The following is a 21,918-nucleotide window of genomic DNA, read 5'->3' as shown; positions in this document are numbered from 1 at the left end:
TAATTCATTGTAATTAAAATAAGTTTAAAAAATTTAGGAACAAGGGGAAATCTCTCCTAGTGTTCAATGTAATACTTCACCACAACATATTTAAATACATACTATACACATTTAAGAATTTTTTAGGGGTGGGTGGGTGGCTCAGTCGGTTAAGCATCTGCCTTCAGCTTAGGTCAGGCTCCCAGGATCCTTGGATCGAGCTCTGCATTAGGCTTCCTGCTCAGCAGAGAGCCTGCTTCACTCTCTCCTTCTGTCCCTCCGTCTGCTCATGCTTGCTCTCTCTGAGTCTCTTTGTCAAATAAATAAATAAAGCCTTTAAAAAAAATTTTTTTTTAAAGTTCCTGTGGGAAATGACAGTGTCATTTGGGTCTACTAAAGCATCATTCTGGTTGCACAAACTAGAAAGAGAAGTTGCACTGTTGTAATACCCGTCTTTATCTTAGAGACCAAGAGTCATTTTGAAAATTTGTAGTATCATTTCCCTAAACAACTTAGGACCAAATTGTACTTCTGTTCCTCAGTTCTACTTTTTTGTGGAGAGAGAAACACAGCTCTTGACTCTATTTTTACTTTATTTTTTTAAGCACTGCTGACAGAGTTAAGATAACTTTTATTATACCATGTATAACAATGAAATAGCATTAACAGGGGAAGGATGTAATAAATTAGACATCTCTTCATTTTAGAGAGAGAAGATGGAAACATCATTGGTTTTCTTTCCTCAATTAAATATGTGTGAGTCAAAAGAAAAAGCTTTTTTCAAGTTAATACATGGTTCAGGAAAAGAAGAAACAAGCAAAGAAGCGAAAATCAGGTAAAAATCATAATTTTTAAAATCAGTTTTATACTTTTAAAAACATGATTGATGTTGAATATTTGTTAGCACTTATTTTTAAAGTATGTGGTTGAAAATATATTGAATGTAGTGTTACAACTGGGAAAAAGGTCTTTGTTTATTAGGAGTAAACATCTGTTAAATCTAAAGTGTTGGGTTTGTTTTTGTTTTTTTAAGATTTTATTTATTTATTTGATGGAAAGAGAGAGAGAGAGAGGGAGCATGACCAGGGAGAAGGGCAGAAGGAGGGGCAGAGGGAAAAGTAGATCCTCCCCAACCCCCACCAAGCAGGGACCCTGATGTAAGTCTAGATCCTATGACATCCGGATCATGACCTGAGCCCAGGACAGACGATTAACCAACTAAGCCATCCAGGCTCCCCTAAAATGTTTTTCTCTTTGAAAAAGTACAACAATTTTAACCACACAGAACAACTAGTGACAATCTTAATTGAAATATAATCTCAAATACTTTACAATCACTGAGGGGAAAAAAGCAAAATATATTTCACATACGCTATCCTAATTCCTCTGCAAATTGAATGAAATTCACTAGGAAAACCATTGTGAGTGTGTGTGTGGGGGGTGAATGTTGGCGAGAAAAGGTGTTCAGGTGATTACCAATCCCAGATTTATTTGACAGTTAGAAGGAAATATTTTAATTGTCATCCAAATTGTCCTGAAGCTAACACTTTTTCATTTTCAGAGCTAAGGAAAAAAGAAATAGGTTAAGTCTTCTTGTGCAGAAACCTGAGTTTCATGAAGAAACCCACTCCAGTAGATCTGGGCACTTGGCCAAAGAAACAAGGTGAATAACTTTTAATTATTTGAGGGAAGATTTTGCTGATTCTATCATTAAAGGTTTAAGAAAGAGGAAATTAGGGATTTCCATTTTATTGGAAATTACACAGTAATATAAGGAAGGTTAGAGATCTCATTTCAAAAAACTAGGAATATTCCATAAAATTAAAACACTTTAATGGCTTAAATTAAATAACCTTATAAAAATTTAAAGGTGCGCTTTTAAAATTATATACCTGTCAATTTTAAATGATATATTTTACTCCTTATAAACTGATGAAATACTCATTAATTTAAGAGTTTCACAATGTAATATTGTCATAGAGGAGAGCTATTCATTTCCTTAGTAGTTTGAAAAAATGCCTCTAGGTATAAAAGCAAAAAGCATGAAAAGGGATGTTTTGTCATTTTTAGCCATTCAAACAGAAAATAAAGTGGTCTTATGTACTTATATACTTAAATACTAAAATACAAAATTTTCCAATAATGAAATGACAAATATATTCAACCTTTTAAATTGTTACTATAAAATATTTGTTGTATTGCAAGTTTTTAAACATATTTCTTATCCCTTTAGAAACTCATCAGCCAAACTTCCTGTGTCTGTTTAAAAAAAAAAAAATTGTTGCATGTTGTGTTAAGAGCTTCAAGGAAATTGCAGTTAAAAAAACGTTTGGCTAACAGTTACTGTTAGTTTAGGTTCTTCTATTTACTGAATTAAACTGGATATGCAGAGATGAATAAAGAAAAAAATAAAAAGATAATTGACCTGATCTCTTTTTCTTTGTTTTTAACCTGACACATGATTAATTTTAAATAAAATAATTTATACACTTGGGACAAAATATTTAATGTTATTTTAACATATTGTTTGATAGGCAAAATCAATAAAAAAGTTGACAAATGTTTTTGAAGTTTCGAATGTAAATACAACTTTCATTACATAGTAATAAAAGAAGAAACCCTATGACTGAAAAGAGCAGTGATTACATAGTAATAAAAGAAGAAACCCTGTGACTGAAAAGAGCAGTGTTAAACAGTATGTTAGAGTAGAACCAGAAACAGACTTTCTGCATACTCCATTACAAACATTTTGTTTCTTGAACAGAGTCTCCCCTGAAGAAGCAGTGATATGGGGTGAATCATTTGACAAACTGCTTTCCCATAAAGGTTAGTGGTGTTTTTCCCCAAATGCTTTACATTTTAATGGATAATTATGCAAAGTGTGCACATAACTATACAAAACAGGCTGTTATAAAAATGTAGTCTGATTAGTAATTTACAGCAATCTGAGTTTCTGATCAAGAGAAATAACTAAATAATAGAATAGTAAACAAATGGAAAAATTTTTAAATATTCTGATTTTACTAAAAATACTTATTGTGGTTGAAATATTACCTCTTTGTGTTGTGATTAATGGTTTCACATTTTTTAATTTATTGATTCTTTTAATGAGATCCTTCATTTTAAAATACCTGACTATACATGTTAATTTTATTGATCTAAAATTTAAAGTAGTTCTTTCATTGGAAATTCAGGTAACCATCATGAAAATACTTTCTTTTCAAATTTTGTAAATATTTCACTCTTCATATCAATCATCTATTTTTAAAGTAGAATTTTGTAGAAGAGCTGAGAATCAGGTGGATATTTACGATGGAGCTTTTTAGGTGAGGTGGAAGATGAGAACAAATATTAAGTCCTTATTTGACTGTTCAACACTGATAAGCCATGATTCAGGACTGGCTTCCTAGATTGTTTCTCTCTCTCTCTCTCCCCCCACCCTTTTTTAAAATTAATTTGACAGTTTATTATAAGGAAGCAAATGTCTTTTCATCTCTGGAGGCTCAAACCCATCACATCACTGGAGAAATATTAAGTGTTTAGATAATATAAACAAATTTATTTCTAGGAAAAGTTTAGCCCACTGTTCCTTTAAGATCTGAGCTCTGATTCTCTTGCAGTACATAATGGTTGCATAGTCTTAGTTAATCTTCCTACTTTCTCTGACTTTCAGTTTATTCAACTGTAAATGGAGATAACAATGTCTTTAGTTCCAAAAGGAATGGATTTCTCTCAGGATTAAGTGAGATGATGAATAAGAAACCAATAACCAACCCTACACAAGTGTAAATTATTACTTCTATTATGAAAAATAATAATTAACAGCAATAAATTTATTTTTTTGAAGACTTTATTTATTTATTTGACAGAGAGTTAGAGCACAAGTAGGCTGAGCGGCAAGCAGAGGGAGAGGGAGAAACAGGCTCTTCATTGAGCAGGGAGCCTGATCCAGGACTCTATCCCAGGACCCTAAGATCAGGACCTGAGCTGAAGGCAACCCCTTAGCCAAATGAGCCACCCAGATGCCCCTCAACAATAAATTTAATAATCTTTTCCTATTTTCCAGTTAATTCCCAACTGGGTGAAATAACTTACAAGGTAAAATTTCAATTATAAGAAAGATATAAGCTGTATTTATTTATTGAACTTAATAAATTGGTACATAATAATTTCATCTTACTCTCATGACCCATACAGAGAGAAGAAACCTTCAGCAAGGGTAATTAGCCCTACAGAAAAATTTCCCCCGGCATTCTGTAATCATTCTGTATTACAAGTAGTCAAAACTGAATGGAAAAAAATTGAATCTGCTTCTCTCTCTAGCTTCTCTGCTGGTGGAAATATTAAAGAACTGTAAAATAGCAGCAATTTGAATCACGAGGGTTCAACATGATAATGAAAGTCAGCCCCACTGACCCACTTGGACATTATTATCATTGCTCTTGATCAAAGTGCTAATTAAATTATATTGAATTCACAAAAAAATTATGTTACTATTATCCTTTTATCAATGCCTCCAAAATCCAATTATTTTTAATTGCAAAGCTTATTGTAATATTAAATTATAAAGCACATAATAATCAGTTAAAAAAGTCTTTTGGTTGCAATGGTTAAATTCAGTTCATTTCTACTGTCTTGACTCCAGGCAAACAAAAAAAGGAAGGAAAGATCTTACACTCATTAATACACACACACATACACACACACACACACGCACATATATGCACTTCAAGAAAGACTTTACAGTATCAAATTTTATAAAATTCCCCTGTGGTTAAATGAGTACGTTTCTTAAATTCTGTATGTCATGTCTATATAAAGGAAAAGGAAATTGTATTAAATTTAGCCAAATGAGAAATGCAGTGATAAATCAAACTAAATACAAATCAAAATACAATAGAAATTTGATTATTATTTTGACAAAAATGGCTGATATTAAAAGTAATATATGCTAATTATTAGCAACTTTAGAAACGGAACCACAAAATAGATGGTTCTTACTCTAGATTTTAGGGAGTTTAATCAAAATTCACTAGCTGGACAAGGAGAGAGGCCATCCAAGTGCAGAACCAATATAAGCCTGGGGGATTAACCAGTGCAATTTATTTAGGGAATTAAAAATAAAGTAATTCTTTGTTGTGAAACAATTTGAAAAAAGAATGGGAGGCTTAGAGTGACAGACAATAGACAGATGAGACTAAAACAGAAAGAGCATTGTTTTAGCTATTTTCCACAGAAATGACAGAATCCATGGAGTGTTTTGATAATCTGGCTATTTCATCCAAATTTCATCCTTCAAATGTAGTTTAGCTCTTTTAAAAATTAAAAAAAAAAAAAACCCCACAGACGATAAAATCCAAGAAAATCTAAACAAAGTATGGACTTTAGTTAATAAAAGTGTAACAGTATTTGTTTATCAATTATAACACGTACTTTGCCAATATGAGATGTTGTTAATAGGAGGAAACTTGGTTGTGAGGTATAAGGACACTGCACTGTCTTCATAACTTTTCCATAAATCTAAGTCTATTCTAAAATAAACTGTTCCTCTTGTTTCTATACAGATATTAGCATACATCCTTATTTATTGACAAATTTGTCTGAAATTGTGAATCATAAAAATTTATAATTTAATTACACATACAAAATCAATGATTTCTAAATGCTATATCAGATTATATATGATTCATAATCACCAATTTCGAATTTAGTTATCAGTCTTTTTATTAATTGACTTTATAAAAGTAAATGTTACCAATATAAAGTTAGCAAATCAATTCTAGTGGTATTATGTGTATGTGTATATTGTGTTTGTATACATATATGTATATGGTTCTACATAAGATATCTTTGAAAGTAAAATAATTCTTCTGACTAATATATGTTTGAAAATAATTAGCTAAATAGTTTTAAAAATGCTATGTAACTTGCAATGTATTGTGTAACCTTTTAAAAATTATTAAAAGAGATTATACGGATATGTTTCAGGATTTCAACAGGCAGAAGAAGAAGAAATAACTTCTGAGCTGAGAAAAAGGCAGGAAAATGGCTAGAGAGACAAGAGATTTTGATATAACTTGGAAAATAAACCAGTTCACTTTCACTGGGGCAGACTAGTGAACAAACACATTGGAAAGTCAAGTTGGGGACAAAGTTCAGAAAGTTTGTTAGAAAACTGATGGACAGAAAAGTAGAATTCTATACATGTACTATGGACTACCTACAAGATTGTTACAAATATAAAAGCTAACCTCAAAGTAAGGGCTATTTTGGAAAGTAAGACGGATGAACTTGGTGACTGATTGAATCTGTGTGTGTATTGTGAAGTGAGATGATGAAGAGATGAAGAAAAAGGATCAGCCAAAAATCTCTAGATTTTATTCCATATTAATAGGAAGGTGACAGTGCCTTTTACAGATGAGAAAAAAAAGTGGGAGCACAAGATTTGTGAGAAGATAACAGGTCAGAGTTTGAACTTATTTAGTTGCTGGTAAACTTTATTGAAAGTTTTGCAGGGTTTTATAGGGACACACCTAGAATATTTAAGAGTACTTGATTATAAATAGAGATTTTCTAACCATCACATCTTCAATCAGTTAACTAAAGATGTGTGAAAGAGGATGTTATTTCCTGCAGGGAGTCTCGGTAAAGAAAATATTCCAACTACTACATACCTGTACATTTTCTGGTCATTGCAAATAATTCCAATTTTTTTACCTTTTCATTAATGAATATTTGCTTGGACTTTTTTGCAACCTGTATTGTGGTTCTACTAAACTTGATTCAGAAAATAATTCATAATGATGAGGGAAGTAGGATATGTAGGTCATGGCTCCCCCTTGCTTTAAAAATATAAACCGATTATACTGTGGAAAATACTTACTACTGACTTTGAATAAAGCCTGCAAGGAAATGAGTACTTCACCTTTGCAGAAGGAAGTGAGTACTTCTCCTTACACGTTTTACCTTGTGGCTTTTCAGCTTGCTCTTCCCAATTTTCAATTACTGATTTTCTGCAAGATAAAGAATTCCAGTGTTCTGGAAAGTGAAATTTCTGAATCAGGCTGACCCATAACTAACAATAACTAACACTCAGTTTCTTAATCTGTCTCAGGATAAAAGTAAGTAAAATCCAGTCTACATTATAAATGGATCACATAAATACATCATTATTGCAGAAGTAACCACAACATTCTGTGTCAGGTCAAGAGCTATGAAGCCAAATATTTAAGGGGGAAACATGCAACCAACCTAGTAATACCGTACTTGGGTTGCCAACCTGAGAGTTTCTTGACTTTTTGTTTCATTTGATTTCTTGGCATCAGAAAAATTCTCCAACAGATGCCAGAGTTTCAATTTAGAAACATGCAATCACAAGCATTTCATATTTGTATGACACATTGAGTCAGCTTCTTCCAGTGTGAATTCTAATCCCAGGTTCCATCAAGTACTTTTGGCAGCTGCATTCACCACTGCTGCCTTCTAAAGGACTGTTTGGTAAGTTACTCCTTCTGTGTGCAAATGGTTCCGTTGTGACCTGACTTAATGTAGCTGCCCAAAGTAAGAGAAACAGGAAGTAACTAAGGTGCTGGGATAATCTTGCACAACATGGCATGTTACTTTTAAAAAGTAATTTACTTAAGCCTTTAAATAAATGAACTACTTTTCCTTCATTATTAATTCATTTCTTGAATCAGTACTTACTCTTCCTTATTATATATTCATATTTTGCCAACTGAGCCCATTCACTTCAATTAACCCATTATCAGCAGGTTTAGGACATAGCACTTTTCCCACTGTTAGTTCTGTGACTTCATTCTGAATGTCTACATGAAACTCAAGACTAATCATGTAACAAAGTTGTTATGCATATCCCAGAGCACATAGTTGACACATATTTTGTGCATTAGTAAAGGACTATATATTAAGAAGCATTTATTTTTTTTTTTGAAAGTTTCTATTTGGATTCCATGCAAATTGATTTTCCTCTGCTGCTCCAAACAGAATAAATAACCCCCAGAAATGTCCTTCATTAGTCCTTGGGTTATAAATGCCTGTCTTGCCTACTCATTGACTTTCATATTCCTCAGCAGCAGGGAGTTTGTTGTTTGATGGCAGTTTATAACTTTGAACAAAAAACATCTGGGTTCTATCTTCTGCACTGTATTTTACCAGCTGTAAACTTAGAGGAACTTAACTTTCTTTTTTTTTTTTCTTTTTCTTTTTCCAGTGTGCAACTTAACTCTTTGTACCTCAACCTCATCTGTAAAAATGGGTTGCTCCAGTAGGGTTGACATGAAAATTAAATGGAGCTGGGCCAATAAAAGGCATATAGCAATGTGTCAAGACCTTAGCAAACACCTAAAATGTCTATTTTAATTAATATTACTGCATTTCATTATATAATACAGTCCTCATGTTCATACTAGGTGTTTTATAAATAAAAGGTGAAGAAAGTTATTTTTAATATGTAACAATTTCAGTTGCCTGACATATGGATGATTCCTTTTAGATGTTTAGTGAAGAACACTTTATTATAATAGAGATCTGTTAATAGGAAAAGTAATGGTCATTTTCTCCCAAAATTATAACTTTATTAACTCACTTTAGGAATAATTTGGCATTTAAAAACTGGTCAACCAGGGTGCCTGGGTGGCTCAGTAGGTTAAGCGTCTGCCTTTGGCTCAGGTCATGATCCCAGGGTCCTGGGATCGAGCCCCACATCAGGCTCTAAGCTCAGCAGGGAGCCTGCTTCCTCCTCTCTCTCTGCCTGCCTCTCTGCCTACTTGTGATCTCTATCTGTCAAATAAATAAATAAAATCTTAAAAAAAAATAAAATAAAAACTGATCAACCATACTTATACATGACATATGGATAGCAAAAGTTGAAATCAGAAAGGTTTTTTCCTTCACTTGGGTCAATGTGACTTTATTTACAGTCCCAATAATGCTTATACTTAATTTCCTCTTTCCAAACTAGGTTTAATCTGGAACAGACTATTGTCTCATTGCAAGACTGCAGGCATTTTATTTTGACTCTGAAACATACATATTTAGGTATTTGAGGAAAATCTACATATCAAAATACTTCAAAGAATCTTTACCCATTTATATTTCCCTTCTACATTTGGAGAAAAGCACACTACACAGCATTAAGAAATAAACCTTGATTGCATGGAGCACTGGGTGTGGTGAAAAAATGAATACTGTTATGCTGAAAATAAATAGATTAATTAAAAAAAAGAAATAAACCTTAAAATCAAACACAAACTAAAAAATAAGAAAAGTTGTTAAATATCCTACATTGATCATTCTTGCTTATTCTATGGGTTGACATGTCATTTTCTGTTTCTGTATCTCTAACATATTTTTAAAAATTGCTTACGACATAAAAAAAAATGGTGCTTCATGAGAAAGAGGACAAGTTCTATATATAGGAGAAATAAAAAATATATTGGTGAAATGTAAAAATATATATGGGGAAATAAAATACATAGTTCGAGGATTGTATTGGTTTCCCCTTGCTGCTATAACAAATTTCCCTAACTTTAGTGATTTAAAAAAACACAAATATAGTACCTTATAGTTCTGTAGGTCAGAAGTACAGTATAGGTCTTATCAGGGGAAAAAAAAAATCAAGGTGTGATTGTCTCTTCTGGAGGGTCTAGGGCAGAATCCCTTTCCAGGTTTTTAGTAGAATTCGATTCTTTGCAGTTTTGGACCAAGGTCTCCATTATGTTGCTGGCTCTAAACTCAATACAATTCATACCCTCTAGAAGCCACCACACTTTTTGGCTCATGACCATCTCCTTTTATATTCAAGGTCAGCAATAGTCCTTCTCATGTATCTCCCTGACCCACTCTTTTGCCCTCCTCTTCCACTTTTAAGGACTCATGTGCTCAGACTGGATTAGATTATCCACCTAGATAATGCAGGGTACTTTACCCATTTCATGGTCCCTAACCATACCCACATCTGCAAAGCTCCTTTTTCCTATGTAAGGTAACATGTTCGCAGGTTTTGAGAATTAGGGCATGGACATCTATGGAGGCCTGTTACTGTACCTACCACAGAAAACGTTGCCTTCCTAAGAAAGATATACTTCTACAACTTTGTTTGTTTGTTCGAAAAGTGAGATCTGGGGAAGTTGAATTTATCTGAATCTCAGTTTCCTCATCTATGAAAATGAATATAAGGCATATTCCTAGCATCTGTTGTAAAGGTTGAATACGATAGTGTATATAAGCAGCACTTAGCCCTCAGAACCTCTCTAAACATGTTATAAATGCAAGATCTCTCAATTTCTGTAATTCCACCATAGAGATTCATTCTTCTTGCCTCACTCTGTATGGAACATTTTATATTAGAAGCCATCACTGACCATAAAGAATAATTCTAAAGAGTAGTGAATATAAGAAATGAGCATAAATGAAAATGAGTTGAGGAAAGAAAGCTATCACTTTATTTCACAATTCTTTTAACCATAATGTTAGAATGTTTGCTTCTCCTTTCATACATTGCTAAATTTAAGTCTTTAAGTCTTTTTGTTTAGAATTTTTGCATCTCAGATCATGATGGATATTTGTCTATAGTTTTCCTTTTCTCTCTTTCTTAATATTTATTTTATTTATTTCTGAGGAGGAAGGAATATCAGGTTTTGTATTAAAATGATGTGGAAAGTATTCATCCCTCCACTGTTTTCTGGAAGGAGTTGTATAAAATTAGTATACTTTTTCTTAAGTGTTTGATAAAATTCACTAAATCTGAACCCAAAATTTGCTAGGGGGAGGGGAGAATATTTTTATTATAAAGTCGGTTCATCAATTGGATTAAGGTCATCAGATTTTTCATTTCTTCAGTGTCACTTTGCGTAGGTTTTTTTTTTTATCAATTTTCCCATTTTATTTAAGTTACATTTATTGGTGTAAAACTGTTCATAATATTTATTATATTTGTGATATCTGTCAGATATGTGGTAATACCCCTGCTTTGCTTTATACTATGAAGCAACCTTGCTAGGGCTTCTATTTTACTAATATTTCCAAGGAACCAACTTTTGCTTTTGCTAATTTTCTCTATGTTTTTTTCTTTTAATGTATATTTCTCCTCTATTTTTATTATTTTTCCCTTCTACTTACCATGGCTTTAATTTGTTCTTATTTTCAAGCTTCTTAAGGTAGAAACTTTTATCTTGTCTTTATATTCTTCTTTTTTTACTAGTATAGATTTGCATGCAATAAATTTCCCTCTAAATACTATTTAAGCTGAACTCCTCTAATTTTGATGTGCTGTACTTTCCTTATAATCCAACTATAAATATATCATAATTTCTCTTGTAATTCCTTATTTCACCTATGAATTTATATGTGTTTATTTCCAAATAGCTGGAGGCATTTGTAGCTATGTTACCAGTATTAATTTTATTTTAAAACCCTTGCGGGCAAAGGACATACTGTATAAAATATCATTCTTTTGACATTTAGATTTATTTTACATCCTACATACCATGTGTCTATCATGGATATTCTTCCTTATGCTCTTGAAAATGTGTTGGGCAGAGTGTTATATAATTATCAATTAGGTAAACTTGAAAAATAGTGTTAATTTTTTTTAATTTATTAATTTTTTTAAAAAAATTTTATTTATTTGACAGACAGAGATCACAAGTAAGCAGAGAGGCAGGCAGAGAGAGGCGGAAGCAGGCTTGATCCCAGGACCCTGGGATCATGACTTGAGCTGAAGGCAGAGGCTTTAATTCACTGAGCCACCCAGGCTCCCCAATAATGATAAATTTGATATAACCTTATTAATATTGTCTACATGTTCTATAAATTTATAAGTGAACAGAATTAAAATCTCCAACTATAATTGTAAATATTTCTACTTCTTTCAGTTCTGCCAGTTTGCTTCATGTATTTCAGAGCTCTGCAACTAAGTCCATATATATTTAGGATTATTATTTAGTAGTAATAGTTGACCACTTTATAATTAGGAAATGGAAATACTCTTTATTTTGAAGTCACTTTGTCAGGCCACATCAGATTGTTTTTACACAGATTTCTTATGCTAAGCACCTATATTGTGTATCATTTTCATTTTTTTATTTCGCTGTAGTATTTTATTTTTAACATATGTCTCTTGTAGCCAATATATAGTCTAGTTTTAATTTTTAATCTCTCTAATGATCTTTGACTTTTAATTGGAGTATATAGTCTATTTAAATGTAATGTTATCTTTGATATAGTTAACATCTTATTTTCTGGTTGTCCCATAATTTTTCTGTTGTTAATCTTTACCTCTTTACTTCTCCCCAGATTAAATAATTTCTATTCAGCTCTCTTCCACTTGACTCACCCTTTCTTAAGTAGTCTTTAACTTGTTGTAATGTCCATTCGATGAATTTTTTACCCTAGTTTATTCCAATTCTAGACTTTCCAGACTTTCTAGTTTCAGTTTCTCTGCTGAGTTTTTGCATCTAATCTCTCAGTATGTTTTTTTTAACATTTATGTTCCTCAACAAGTCAATAATAGCTTTTTTACTGTCCTTGTATGCTATTTCAAATATTTTGGATACCTTGTTGTCAGTTCCTATTGACTCCTTTTGTTACTAATAATGGTCACATTAGGCATTTCTTTCATGCCTAATAAATTTTTATTGTATGTGAGTATAAAAGAAGATAGAAGAGTCTAGACTATGTTGCTTTCCTTTAAAGAGTTTTGGATTATTTTTCTGGCGGCCCATTATATCCCCCACAGATCCTCTTTATTTTTTCTGGCCAATTTGATGCTTTGAAACCATCTCTTTGTGATTTGCCTCAATACTAGTATTGCCTCAATACTAGTATACTAAAGACCTGTGGCTTTAGTGTAATGTTTGTAACAAAATCATGATCCTTGTGGAGCCACAACTCCAAAGTTTGGTGGCAAATTAGACAAGAGTTTTCATCTCATGAATCTTAAAAAGTAGCATGAGAAATACAAGTGAACAAGCAACTACAGCACAATGTTTTAAGTACCTGAAGCTTAAAGTATGAAAAAGATAGTGGAAAGAGATGAAAGAGATGAAAGGAAAATATTAAAAAGTAAAGAAACATGATGAAATCTGTATATAGAAATATACTATTGACTAGAATGTCGATAATAAACTATGAGGATGTGGAAACAAGGGTTACTAGAGTAAGGGTCACTAATTAGAAGGTTGTCAAAATAATTTATTTAAGAAATAATTCTGCTCTAAATGAAATAAATTTTTAAAACCCACTTCTTTATATTTTTCAATGGGTAAATAAATAGTAGTATGTCATTATCTTACTTCTGATATTTTATTAGAGTTAACCCTTAAACAACTGAGCTTTGAACTATACAGGTCTAATTACTCTTGGATTTTGTAAGTAAATACAGGACAATACTTTAAATGTAGTTACCATTAGATTTTAACCTGACCTTTTCTCTTTCTTGTGATTTTCTTATTAGTAGTTTCTTTTATCTGGCTTTTTTTTAATTCTAAGAATACTGTATACCATACACATAATATGCAAAATATATGTTAATTGACTGGTTAATTGTGATAGTTCATGTCAATAGTAAACTATTAGCAGTTCAAGTTTTTGAGGTGTCAAAAGCTATAAGTGGATTTCTGACTGCATGCAGTAGGGGGTTGACACTTCTAACCCTTGTACTATTCAACAATAACTGTATAGTTTTGCAAAATGCTACATTGGTGGAAATTGGATAAAGAGTACATGGGATCTCTATTCTCTCCTACATGTGAATTTATAATTTTCTCAAAATAAAGGTTTAATTTTTTAAAAAATGTGTATAAGCCAAAAGAAGTAGAATATCATAAAAAGTTCAATGAGCACTAGTTTTAAAGTTAATTTGTCTTAGGGATGAATTCTGATTCTGTCATATTCTAACTATGTAAACTTTACCTGACTGAACCTTAAATAAATGATAGTCATCAAGACCATTAACATCATCATCATCAAAACCCACAAAGTATAATACTATGTGCCAGTCACCATTTTAAGCACTTTGCATGTTTTATTTTTTTTTATTTTGATGGGTGTACAATTTTTTGAATATATTCAAAACTACTAAAATCTTAATTTTTTTTTATTGTGTTATATTAGTCACCATACAGTACATTATTTTTTGATGTAGTGTTCCAGGATTCATTGTTTGCATACAGCACCCAGTGCTCCATGTAATCTGAGCACTCCTTAATACCTATCACCAAGCTAACCTATCCCCCGACACCCCTCCTCACTAAAACCTTCAGTTTGTTTCTTGGAGTCCACAGTCTTTCATGGTTCTTTTCCTCTTCCGATTTCTGCCCCTTCATTTTTCCCTTCTTTCTCCTAATGTCCTCCACACTATTCGTTATGTTCGACAAGTAAGTGAAACCATATGATAGTTGACTTTCTTTAACTGACTTACTTCCCTTACCATAATCTCCTCCAGCCCCATCCATGCTGATGCAAAAGTTGGGTATTCACCCTTTCTGATGGCTGAGTAATAGTCCATTGTACATATGGACCACATCTTCTTTATCCATTCGTCTATGAAGGGCATCTCAGCTCTTTCCATGGTTTGACTATTGTGAACTTTGCTGCTCTGAACATTGGGGTGCATATGGCCTTTCCTTTCACTACATCTGTATCTTTGGGGCAAATACCCAGGAGTGTAATTGCAGGGTCATAGGGTAGCTCTATTTTTAATTTTTTTGTGGGACCTCCAAACTGTTTTCCAAAGTGGTTGTACCAATCTGCATTCCCACCAGCAGTGTAAGAGGATTCCCCTTTCTCCACAACCTCTCCAACATTTGTTGTTTCTTGCCTTGTCAATTATTGCCATTCTAACTGCTATGAGGTGGTATCTTAATGTGGTTTTGATTTGAATTTCCCTAATGGCTAATGATGATGAACACTTTTTCATGTGTCTGTTAGCCATTTGTATGTCTTATTTGGAGAAGTGTTTGCTCATGTCTTCTGCCCATTTTTTGACATGATTATTTGCTTTTTGGGTGTTGAGTTTGAGAAATTTTTTATAGATCTTGGATATTACCCCTTTGTCTGTAGTGTCATTTGCAAATATCTTCTCCAATTCTGTGGGTTGTCTCTTTGTTTCATTGACTGTTTCCTTTGTGGAGCAGAAGCTTTTTATCTTGATGAAGTCCCATAAGTTCATTTTCTCTTTCATTTCCCTTGTCTTTGGAGACGTGTCTTGAAAGAAGTTGCTGTGGCCAATGTCTAAGTTGTTACTCCCTATGCTTTCCTCTAGGATTTTGATGGATTCCTGTCTCACATTGACGTCATTCATCCATTTAGAGTTTATCTTTGTGTATGGTGTAAGAGAATGGTTGAGTTTTATTCTTCTGTAAAAAGCTATCCAATTTTCCCAGAATCACTTATACTTTGCATGTTGTAATACTTTTAATTCTCCCCTCTCTTGCTTTCTTCTCTCATGGTTTGTTTGCTTTCTTTAATGATATACTTGGATTCCTTTGTCTTTATTTTTTGCATATCTATTTTTTGTTTTGATTTGTGGTTACCTTTAAGTTTTCATCTAATATCTAATGTCTATAACAGTCTATATTAAATTCATGGCTGCTTACATTTGAATGCATACTTTACTCCTCTCCCCCACCCTCCATGTTTTAGGTATTTGGTATCATACTTTGTATCCATTTATTTTGTGAATCCCTTAACCAATTTTTATAGATATACTTTACTGTTTTTATGCTTTCTACTTTTCTTATTCCTACTTCTGGTCTTTCCTTTTAATTCAAAGAGGTCCTTTTAACACTTTTTTTTGTAGGAATGATTTAGTGGTCATGAAATCTTTTAATTTTTGTTTGTCTGGGAATCTCTTTTATCTCTCCTTTTCTGAATGATAACCTTGCTGCATAGAGCATTCTTGGTTGCAGGTTTTGTTTTGTTTTGTTTCTTTTAGCACTTTGAATATATCATGCCAGCCTGCAAAGTTTCTGCTGAAAAAGCAATTTATAGACTTACAGGGCTTCCCTTGTATGTAATTGTTTTCTTGTCTCTTGCTGCTTTTAAAGTTCTCTCTTTATCTCTACTTTTTGCCATTTTAATGACTGTGTGTCTTGGTATGGACCTCCTTGGTTGATTTTATTGGGGCCTCTCTGTGTCCCCTAGATCTGGATTTCTGTTTCCTTCTTGGATTTGGGAATTTTTTGGTTATCATTTCTCAAATAAATTTTCTTCCCCCCTTTCTCTTTTTCTTCTGGGATCCATATAATGAAAAAGTTATTACACTTGATAGTGCTGAGTTCCCTAAGTCTATTTTTCCTCTTTTGTACTGTTCTTTCATTTGAGACATATCCCCTGTCTCTTTATTTTGTCTAATGGTCTGTGTGTGTTTCTATGTTTTAGGGAAGTCAGCTACATCTGCTCTTGAAAGTACTGGTCTTATGAAGAAGTCCTGTGGTTTCCTCTAGTGCAATGTTCCCTATTCCGGAGAACCTGGCACTTCAGGGGTGTCTCCTATGTGTGTTATGTGCTCTTCTATGGTGGCTGAGCCTGGGGTGTCTGGCATGAGGGTCTGTTTCTCTCCCCTCTCTGTGCCTGCAGTGTCCCTCCCTCCTGCACACAGTCTGGTGGATCTGCATTTAGCTGTGGAGAGTCTGTTCTGCCAGGCCTTAGGTCATTCTCCAGGTTATTTACACTTATATGGATGCTATCTAGTTGTATCTGTGGGGAAAGGTGAAGGTTTTCCTACTCCATCTTTCCCAGAAATCAATGTTTTTAATTGTTTAAACAGCCCAATCAGGTAGGTGTCATGATTATGTTAATTTTAAATATTGAAAAACTGAGACAAAGAAAGAAAAGTATTCCACTCAGGACTACATAGTAACTTGCTAAACGTGAATTTGAACACTGGCCATCTTCCACAAGATACCAATGTCTAATATTGATGGAGCTCAGAACAGAAGTTAAAATGGAGACCCCATATTAAATATCTAAATGCTTAAGAGCAATAAGTCAAGCTAACAAACTGTTAAAAATACATATTTCATCTTATTATTTTTATAAATGTACTGTGTAACCTCTAGGCTTAAATATAAAATTCTCAGACTTTACACAGTTCTATTAGCAACATGCCTACCTTCCTTCTCTTTCTACGCCTGGTTCAATTCCATACTGTGAAAGTCCTCTTTGCATATTTGGGTAGACACCTCAACTTTCAAATTCAAGTCTTATCCTAAGTACACATACTTTTGAGTCTGTGTGCCTGTAGTCAATGAACTTAGGGAAGAGGACTGTACAAACCCTGGTAACACAGAGCTTTTAGACAGGGAATTCCAGGGTCCTGAGTATAGAAGCATAGTCTAGAAGTGGGGGCGGGGGGATTGAGGGGAGAATGGGCTCCAGGTGGAATAGTTTCTTGGTTCCATAGAATAGCCCCCACATCCCTGAGGAAGGCACTGAGGAAAAGAGACCCAAAGCAAAGTCCAGAGTAGGGGTTTGTCCCTCTTGCTCAGGTCCATGTATGATAGGTCTATGTAGGATAATTAGCCTCATTTCAACAGGATTAATACTTTACATAATTGTGAAGATTACAGCTAATTTATATGAGGTCTCTCACATATAGTGTCCAGAAGTGTGTATCTTCACTACATTAGAGGGAAGCCATAGGTATTCTGTTAATATTTGCAGTTATACTTTAATATCAAGTAATACAATATAGAAGGAGAGGTGGGTGGAGAGATGTGTTGGTATTAATATGAGGACTTGTGATGAACACTAGCTGTTGTATGTAAGTGATGAATTACTAAATTCTACACCAGAAACCAATATCACACTGCATGTTAACTAACTGGAATGTATACATATTTGGAGGGGGAAAATCACATAATCCAATTCCTCAGCATTAATATTCTATAGTTAAAATATATCACTTCTTTTCCTGGTAGATGGACTGAAGACTTTTACCACATTCCTTAAAACTGAATTCAGTGAGGAAAACATTGAATTTTGGATAGCCTGTGAAGATTTCAAGAAAAGTAAAGACCCTCAACAAATTATCGTTAAAGCAAAAGCAATATACGAGAAATTTATACAGAATGATGCTCCACAAGAGGTACAGTAAAGATAATTGTAAAAATTTAAAACTGCTTGAAACTTTTTTGAGAGACTCTGTCTTTATCAAGTCGGTATCCTCATATATTCTATCAGAAAGGTCAAGATTTTCTTGAAGCAAATTCAGATATTTATATAAATTCCTACATATGAACAAAATGCATTGTAAGGCTTCACCATGAAAGTTAAAGTGTAACTGAAGTCATTCCTTGGGGTTATTTTTATTCTAGACTAAGAGTAAATACAGTTACTTGCAGCCTTTAGATTTATTCACTTATCCATATTAATCACCTAAGCATAAGCAATGTCTTAGCAAAACAATTTCTATAAGTGAGGAAGGCAAGACAAATTAAAAAGTTTGTATAATGTACCATTTTAGTGTGAGCTCATCTACCTATGCAAAATTTTGATTGCCCCAAAATAATTATTCCTCCGTTTTAAGATAGGCTAAAGAAAGTTTCATAATCGATAGATGAGCAAAACCTAATTTGACAATGGTTCAAGTGAAAAAATAGTCGTGATTCTGGCTGCAAGCACAGTGTGAGATAATTGTGTGATACAACTGCTGAAACTATAGCAATAAAATTTTACAACTAGCAAATATTACCTGACTGCCCTCAAAAATAATTTAAATAGAGTTTCTATATTTATATTATGTGTTCAATAAATAGTGTTTCTTTGCTGAAATGGTAGGACTGGTAGTATACCACTGTTGAGAGTTCTGTTTCACTATAAATTAATATGTCCATGAGGTAGCATTGTTTATATGGATATCATTTTACATGGAATGATGATTGTTTTTCTTGTATCAATAAGTCTCAATCTGTTCTGTGTTTCAGTGCTTTATTCTGTTTTTCCCAAGGCCAATTTTATAAACAATTTTTTAAAAAGCAGCTAGTTGTATAGTGTTACCCCTGAGGGAAAAGGAAGGAACCCCAAATGAAAACGTAACATCTGTCAGAATCAGATACAGCGGTAGTTCTCTGATAAAAACCACTAAAGGATTTTTTTATCTTTAAAAGATATCCATTTTTAGCATATACTTGCCTGTAAGAAAGCATCATAATAAAATGAAAAGAGCATGGGGATAAAACAAAAGCCCTGCATGGAAATCCCATATATGCCCCCAAGTCACCCTTTGCCCTCATTCAAAATAATTTAATTTCTATGAAGTTTCATTTCCATGTTGAAAATGGGTTAATCTGATGGTCTTAATGATATTTACAATATTTCATTATTCTAAATCAGCAGAGAGTGAGAAGGACCAGGAGCAAAGAAAGAGAAGAGCCAGATGAAATGTCACCCCAGAGTAAATCACTGGATCCTTAGACTTATAACCAACCAACCAAACAAATAAACAAATCACAAAAGCAACCAAGTTCTTTATGCCCACTCCAACATTGGATCAGTCCTGCACTGTTTGTTTCTCAAGTGTTTACTTAAGTAGATTGACCATAATCATACTTTTTGTTATTACTGTCATCCAGGTTAACCTTGATTTTCACACCAAAGAAGTCATTACCAAGAGCATCACCCAACCTACCCTACACAGTTTTGATGCTGCGCAAAGCAGAGTGTATCAGCTTATGGAACAAGACAGTTACACACGTTTTCTGAAATCTGACATATATTTAGACTTGACAGAAGGAAGACCTCAGAGACCAACAAATCTTAGAAAACGATCACGTTCATTCACCTGTACGGAGTTCCAAGATGTAAAGTCAGATGTTGCCATTTGGTTATAAAGAAAATTAATTGTGTACACTTTGGTGGCAAACCTGTAATCTGCTTTTAAAATATAGCATGTTTACTTCTAACAAATGAGTACATGTTTTAAAATAAAATGCATTGTGTCAAAGGATTTTAAAAATGGAAATCAAAACTTAACATTATGACAACACATACTATATCTGCCAAGCCTCTATTTGACTTAATTCCAGTCATAATCAGAAAAACATATTACTTAATGGAAAGAAAGTAAAGAAGTAATAAGAATGTGTTATAAGACCATAAAGTTGAGTTAAAGTTAAGCTTTTGAAAAATTGTCTATACTTAGACCATATATCTACTTTGGATAATTTTTCTACATATAAAAAAAGTTAATGTTCAGATATTGTATATTCAGAACACATTCTCCATAATGACAAAGACTCTTTCGATCTCAGTCATAGAGAGTAGAAGTGATCTGGTTCTTGTAATAGGAGAGGACAATCATCGTTCTTGGGTTACTAACCCTGATTCAAGAATAAACAATGTATCACTTCTAGTTATAAGCCAGAAACAGGATCTTTGGGGAAGACACATTCACCTCTTTAGAACTTCCAGGTTAAACATGACCTACATTGATAACTGAAAATGGGATCGACATTTGGGTTCATCCTTAAATGAACAGAGGCTTACCCAGTAAGCAGAACACATTTCTAGTAGTCGTAGAAACCTGACCATATTATATATAGCTCCAAGGTTGGGACTACGAGCATCTTCTCATCTGCTAGCAGAAATTGCTACTAAAGCAGTGGGCAATTAGTAGTTTGGATGAGGCCCAGAGGAGGTTTATCCCAGAAGTAGTTAGGTTTCTTTTTTGGACTTTTAGGACTGGGGTAAGAATTAGAAATGAGAGGAGGTAAGAAACAAGGAGTCCAAGACTGGGGAGACTTGTGCATCTGCTACATTGTATCCTGTAAATAAAGTACTTCCCCTTTGATTGTTTTTCTTCCAAGTCTCATTGAGTCATTTAATATTATATCATTCAAATAAGAGTATGTAGTAAGTATATATGTCTCTGCTTTAAGGAAATATTTTATTTTAAATGTGTGTTGCATGTAAATGTGTGTATTTAAAGATGCCATATATTTGGCTCTGGCAAATGTTATTTTAGTTGAAATGTAAAATATAAAAACTGCAGATCACCTATAGTAATAAATATTTTTAACTTCTTCATTCATACAGTTAATGTTTGTTTGGTCACTAAGTGCTCTTGCTGATTGTTGATTATCCATTCTGTCATCAAACTACACACAGACGTATTTTCTTATTTTAGAATGATATTGGGATAGAAAGAATTAAAGTGTTTTGTCACTGATCTTAATGCTAATTCAATTCTTTATACTGTTATAAATATGAAAACAAGGTATCATGCATTTCAAAAACCAATTAAGAAAGTGATGTTTAATTTTTCTTTGGCTGCTTTGTATTTTCTTTTTCTGTAGAAGTGTCTTTTCAAAGAGGCTGATTGCTTCATGCACAGTTATGATTTGATATACAAGCTTTCTGATCTCACTGGAAATATCATGGGCTGATTAGGATCACAAATAAATATTATACAGCTTTTTCATTTGTAATACTTTTCCAATATCTTGTTTAAAGAATTCAGTGGGACCCTTCAAAAACATAGAAGGACTTTTTGATGAACTTAATGTCTGACTTCAAAGAACTTGTATCCATGGAAGGAAAACATGGTCACAAACAGGAAGCAAAATGAACAATTAAAGAAGTGAAAAAGCCAAGTAAAAATGTGCAGACAATACTGAGCACTGGCTGAAGGCATTACAGAAATACAATGGAAGCTGGAGACCTTGAGAACCTCAATGCTTGGACTACCTAAACAGATGTGTGTGCTTCAGAAATTCATTTACGTTTGAGCATCTTTACCTTACACATTTTTTTTAAATATAAAGGCTCAGCATTTCTGATTCTAATCCTCTATCCTCTATGGTCTCTACATTTTGGTCTCTAAGTAGACCACCTGATATTCTCTGAAGCACCTCTTGATTGACACGCAAGCAAGGAAAAGTATGGCAAATAAGTATGGTTAATGAAGGAAAACTTCAG

The 21,918-nt window shown here is 33.3% G+C and overlaps 1 protein-coding gene across 1 annotated transcript; it reads left to right on the top strand.

The window, feature by feature from the left end:
- Nucleotides 1-474: 474 nt before the first annotated feature.
- Nucleotides 475-21,428, top strand: RGS18 (regulator of G protein signaling 18). The gene is made up of 5 exons (XM_004751490.3): nucleotides 475-814; nucleotides 1,541-1,642; nucleotides 2,744-2,805; nucleotides 17,922-18,088; nucleotides 19,575-21,428. The coding sequence occupies exons 1-5, from the start codon at nucleotides 696-698 to the stop codon at nucleotides 19,830-19,832; spliced, it is 708 nt and encodes a 235-aa protein (XP_004751547.1). The 5' UTR covers nucleotides 475-695; the 3' UTR covers nucleotides 19,833-21,428.
- The last annotated feature ends 490 nt before the right edge of the window (nucleotides 21,429-21,918 follow it).

The sequence above is a fragment of the Mustela putorius genome, unplaced genomic scaffold (assembly GCF_011764305.1).
Source record: "Mustela putorius furo isolate JIRA1106 unplaced genomic scaffold, ASM1176430v1.1 tig00000508_pilon_pilon_pilon, whole genome shotgun sequence".
Lineage (NCBI taxonomy): Eukaryota > Metazoa > Chordata > Mammalia > Carnivora > Mustelidae > Mustela > Mustela putorius.
The sequence above is the reverse complement of the archived record's forward strand: the minus strand, read 5'-3'. Positions and strand labels throughout refer to the sequence as shown.